Raw genomic sequence first — 5,890 nt, forward strand, 5'->3', positions numbered from 1 at the left:
AAGAGCAGAGACTCAAACTGTGCACAGCTTTCATACTCCATAGTTCAGTGCCCTCGAAAGCTATAGCCAAAATACACACGTTATTTATGTGTGCTACAGGCTCACCAAACTGTGTCATAATTTCCCACACTGCCCCTGAAAGCCACCCAGAGTAGGCCATATGGGCTTTTTTGTTTATCCAGATGGAATAAAGTGGCTGTTTTGTAGGCTCTCTATTTATTTAAATACAATTATCTTATGCACTCATACTTCAGCATCCATCCAATATAACAAATTGTGTGTATGTGTATATATATATATATATATATATATATATATATATATATATATATATATATAGTCTTTGTATTTACAATATGTACATATTGCACTCTAGCAGGGATTTCATATATTTAATGTGCAGAAACAATAGACAATAGCTTGAATATATAAATATATATATATTATATAACATTCATATTCAGGACAACTCTGATTTTTCTCTCAATATAAACTGTAATCAGCTACTCCTAACTCAGCTCTGTTTAAAATGTCTCGCATAGTCCAAAAGAAGGCAAGAGAAAATCGTGCAATTCATAATTCAATCATAGGATTTACTTCTGGCTTGGAGGAATGTGACTGAAGTCGTTGGGAATATGGATCGAGAAGCCTTCTTTAGCAAAGGAATAGCCGTTAGCACTGAGCATACACGATACACAGAGAGAGCGCTATAGGAAGGCAAGTCGCTGGAGCATATACTGGTCGTAGTACCGTCCATGTAGCTTGTCTTTTTTGGCAGCAGGACATAACATTTTGCTCTTCTCATCTTTTTTCATCTGTTAAATATCTTCATTTGCACCATTTTTCATTAACAGAGAGATCACTGGTGAGATCACGACTTGTCAGCAGACAACATTGACAATGCACCATATTGAGAAAGTCTATGGACATTAATCCACTTTGTTGCAAAAAACAGAACAAAAAAACTTCTTCACAAAGACAAATACGATTCTGTCGAGTTCGTCTGATTTCCCTGTTTTTGTCCAAGGCACTTTTTTTTCTTGGTTTTCTTTTCTTTGCTCTTGTCTGTTGAAATCTGAAGAGGCAGAAAACAAGTTGACATTTAGTGAACCTTGCACTTGGCTGTCTGGGAAATTCCTCCTCTCTCCAAGTACCATGAAAACATATGACCTCTTAATAATTCCTTGCAGATACAGAGTGATGTTAGTGGTGTAGGCTATGATATACATGCATAAATACACACAGACTCATGGCGTACATTTAATCGTCATTCACTGAGTGAGTGATAAGCTTAAAAAAACATACTGTGCTTTTTCACACAGATTGCTCCACCTTAATGTCTCTTAACATACTCTTCACATTTTATGATTGTATTAAATCAACATTTAATGCCCAGCAGAAAGTATATGATAAGCTGCCGAGTCGTTTGTTTCTAAATTCCAGGAGGAAAATGACTGGGCTTCAGCATGATGAATTATACCCAGAGAAAAGCGTATGACTATAATTAGTTTTTTTACAAGAGCGGGAATCAACATGGTCTACTTTAGACCTCATGATTATGCTATTTCAGCACCACTCCAAAAGCACAATGGTATGGCTGCACAGTCACAAAGCACAGCTAATTGTACAATCCAATGACTGCATGAGATGAGACAGGGGAACGGAGAGGTGTAATGTTTCAGTAAGTGCCAGCCTGCTGTCACTAAACACCACATCATTCACTCCAACTCCAGCTTGTCCATGCTCACCATGCCATGTATAGATTTTTCATGGACACTTTCTTTTTCTATCAATACACACAATCTGATTACCTCATGACATATATTTTTCCTGTAACATGGAGTATATTTATCATACATAATTTAGTTTTTTTTTTCCCTTGAAGGTTGAACTTTCCACACTTATTCTTTTGACTGGCACGGACTAGCCCCGTGACCCCGAACTGGCATAGTATGCATACCTTACAGCTGAATTTAGCACGTTGGCACACAAGCCAAAACACTGATTTGATATGAACGATTGCTTGAAGCACAGGCTACTCTGCTAAATTTATGTTGTTGTGTCCAGGGGACTGTCATCAGACATTAGAAAATATACATTTAGCAATGTGCATTGATTTATTTTCTCAATGACCCACATCATTTCCTGAATTTCCCCTTGGGGATCAATAAAGTATCTATCTATCTATCTATCTATCTATCTATCTATCTATCTATCTATCTATCAAATGGGCCTGTTGAATGTTCTTATATGCTTACCATATGTGTGTTTAGTTCTGTGTTTGTTTGTGTGTGTGTCTGTATATGCATGTGTGTATGGAAGTAAGTATGTGTGTACGCTCTATACATGTGTGTATGTAAGTAAGTATGTGTACGCTCTATTCATGTGTGTATGTAAGTAAGTAAGTATGTGTGTACGCTCTATTCATGTGTGTATGTAAGTAAGTAAGTACAGTATGTGTGTACACTCTATGCATGTGTGTATGTAAGTATGTGTGTACGCTCTATGCATGTGTGTATGTAAGTAAGTAAGTATGTGTGTACGCTCTATGAATGTGTTTATGTAAATAGGTATGTGTGTACGCTCTATGCATGTGTGTATGTAAGTAAGTATGTGTGTATGCTCTATGCATGTGTGTATGTAAGTAAGTATGTGTGTACGCTCTATGCATGTGTATATGTAAGTAAGTATGTGTGTACGCTCTATGCATATGTGTATGTAAGTAAGTAAGTATGTGTGTACACTCTGTATGCATGGGAACTGAGGATAGAACTGAAAGGTTTACCCACCTGTTGCTATCTATCCGTCTGTGCATTTCTGACTCCCTGCTAACCTGGTCAGTAGTCGTGCACATCTTTTATAATCTAGAAATAAAACAGATGCACTTTTACTCCCTGAAAAATAAGCATTAAGGATGTCAAAGAAAAATCTAAAAAGGGACATTCCCATTCTACTGTTTATGCTGGCAATAAAGTAATGACACCATAAATACCTTAGCCTCAGACATGTATAAATAACAATACTGGGTTCAAACGGTGTCACAAAAGAGGCAGGTATAAGAGCTATATATATTACTACATCTTAACATCTTAAAATACATAATTTTGAACACTCCTTAATAATATTATTAACAATATTCTAATTAAAAAACAGAAGTTTGTTTAGCAAATAGTAAAGAGGTTGTGAAGTAAGTCACTCACAGGCAGGTATTGTGCAGTCTCTGGTATTATGATATAATCTATAAAAGAGTTTGCTACACTTTGGACTGAAGTATAGCGGCCCTGGAAAATACAGATATATGTCAACAGTGAAATCAATTTGCCCAAGATCCAGCACACAACTTGCCAAACCAATGCATTTGAACAATACATTTTAAAATAAGCATGTGCTATCAGGCTTACCTGTTAAGTGTTTCAAAAGTTTATCCTTCTGTCTAAGATCTCTTGGAAAAATTTCTGCCAGGGGATAGGTAAAGAAAGGAAAGGAGAAAAGGGATAGATGCAGGGAGAAGGATGGAGAGCAAAAGAGAGAAATGCATGATCAAATCGAGTGGATATGTATTTCCTGATTACAATGATTTTGGCAGAAGATCATAGGCAACACATGACCACCTAATTAATTACATGATGTTCACTCAGGTTGTAAGCTTCATCAGTTAGGCTACTCCCAGTTTAAAATTGGACGATGGATGTAATGTAGCCTACTGATGCAGTCTTCTCCACTTTCACCTAAATACACTTGATACAAAAACCAAAAAACAATCTGTGGATATTCCGTTGAACCTGATGGAAAATTAACAAACTTACCTAAAATTTGCTCGTTGTGTTGTGATTTGTTCACTTCATTCACTTCCTTTGTCTCGATAGAATATTCTTGTTTTCTGGACGCATGCTGCACGCTGCTCTCGCTGTCCTCCGTGTGATGCTCCCGTGCAACTCGTACTTTGTCCATGATGAGCTCCAAGAGGCTCCGGCCGTCCCGGACGCCCGTGGGAACGGCGCTCTGCTTGCAGTATCCGGCGGTGAATATCAACAGTAGGAGTCCAATCAAGACAGGTGTGCGCAGGGCGCTCATCGCTACCGAGGAGTGAACAAGGCGAGACCCTCCGTCCCGCGTCTTCTTTTAAAGCCCTGATAACACAACATTGATTTAGGGCAAGGGGTTTTTCTTGGAATCGATCCAACTTTTCATTCTTCCAAGTCGTGATTTAGCTATTCAATTAAAACATAACCTAAGACAGAATCGATAAACAGATTGACAGAGAGCTCACCCTTTAGTGTCATGTATTTTTAACAGGGCTAAGGGTTATTTCTGTATAGGCTACACGACATGGCCGATTTGTTACTTACTTGATAAGAATGTAAGTGCCATGGGGTTAAATGTGAGTAGGAGTGAACACAGATTGCAACTAGGCTACCCAAAATGTCTTAAATAAAAACTCAACCAGCGTTAGACATAGTAGGCTATACGATCACAAAGTTGCGCATTTCCCCTTCTCTGTAGGTCAGAAAACTGGATAGAAACTACAAGCATGTCTCAGGCACATACTGCGCCGCACCTCGGTGGCATTCAACATCTTGTCCGAAATGTACAATGTACAAATAGGAGAAATTACCTGTGTTTTTCCCGTTGCGAATCTATGTCACGTTTGTTTAGCGGGACTCCCTGTGTGTTCGAGGATTATAAAAGTTAATGCCGTTCAAACTAAACAGATTCTGTCAGCGTAGCCGTGTTCCCCAGGTAGGTTACTTCCAGGCGCTAGTGCACCATGTCAGACGGAGGAGCAGGTTCTTATATGTGTATAATGATAAAACTTCAGTCATCTGTTGATTGTGCCGACTTCAGAGTGGGAGGAAAATAATGCAAGTCCGTCAGGAACTTTTTCTCCGCTGCGTCTCTTGATGGAGTTTGTCGCATCCGGCATGGGTTCCCTGACTTTTTATTCTCTGTTGCAGACGTAAGGAGTTGTCCCATGTGGATTACCCCGGCATGTCCTTAATTAGAAACGCGTTAAGAGCGCTCCTTAAAAAATGCATTTTATTCGCGCGACCACCGATTCATGTCGCTCTTTTTGTAGAATACCCTCTATTTCGATAATCCGGTCGGAATGGAAGGCTTGCTTTTACCAGGAAATTTGTTTCCTTAGACTGGAATCTGAAGCTTCTGTCTAATTAGCATTACCAGAGCATGTGGGTTAAATGGTCGTTTATCGTTTTAAATTTTCCTGTAGAGGATGCTGTTATCGATTCGTGTCTCACTTATATTTCAGTGCAATTACAGGAAGTCCACACAGAAAATATAATTAGAATAAATTATGGTAAGTATCAGCATTGCCTTATGGTGAACGGGAAAAGTAAACCTGTTTCTGAGCAAGAGTAGCTATGTTGCAGTCTGTTCAAATCGAACTGGAGTGAACGCCTGGGCCTCCTCTTCCAATATTGGTTTCGTTTGCCTAACCTCCTATACCACTCCCTTTAGTAAAGTAAAAAACAAAGCACGTTGCACTAAGCTAATTCTTCAATTTCACTCCCTCCTTCGGCGCGTCCATTTAATGCTGCCATTCAAGTGGGAGCTGAGATCCGTGTGCTGCGTGTAAGACAGTTTCCAAAGAATGTGGTTGGCTAATCGGGATGATATAGTCTTAGCCTAGAACTATAACTGAACTTGAAAGAGTTGAACAGCCTAATATAGGTTCAGGGAGGTTCTTTGAAAATATTTCATTTGCCAGGCGAGCTCAACAGTGCCACTCAGCGAATTATCACCGGAATCATTGGACTACATTTCCAAATGAATTGTGCCAAGACATGTGTCATCAGTAAATATGGTCACATTATGTCTAATGCATTGCAGTGATCTAGTAGTCACTATTAAAATCGTGGGACACTTACTG

The 5,890-nt window shown here is 39.0% G+C and overlaps 1 protein-coding gene across 1 annotated transcript; it reads right to left on the minus strand.

Annotated features, from left to right (window-relative positions):
* Window positions 1–377: 377 nt before the first annotated feature.
* alkal2b (ALK and LTK ligand 2b) lies at window positions 378–5,655 on the minus strand. The gene is made up of 6 exons (XM_076299386.1): window positions 4,616–5,655; window positions 3,807–4,130; window positions 3,402–3,455; window positions 3,201–3,281; window positions 2,790–2,864; window positions 378–1,075 (listed from the first exon to the last, which is right to left on the minus strand). Exons 2-5 carry the CDS (start codon window positions 4,072–4,074, stop codon window positions 2,800–2,802), a joined length of 468 nt encoding a protein of 155 aa, XP_076155501.1. The 5' UTR covers window positions 4,075–4,130; window positions 4,616–5,655; the 3' UTR covers window positions 378–1,075; window positions 2,790–2,799.
* Between the last annotated feature and the right edge of the window lie 235 nt (window positions 5,656–5,890).

Source organism: Alosa pseudoharengus, unplaced genomic scaffold (genome assembly GCF_046254945.1).
Source record: "Alosa pseudoharengus isolate Yale_2024_CS ecotype anadromous, Long Island Sound unplaced genomic scaffold, YU_APseudo_1.1 YU_APseudo_1.1_scf_22, whole genome shotgun sequence".
NCBI classification, from domain to species: Eukaryota; Metazoa; Chordata; class Actinopteri; order Clupeiformes; family Clupeidae; genus Alosa; species Alosa pseudoharengus.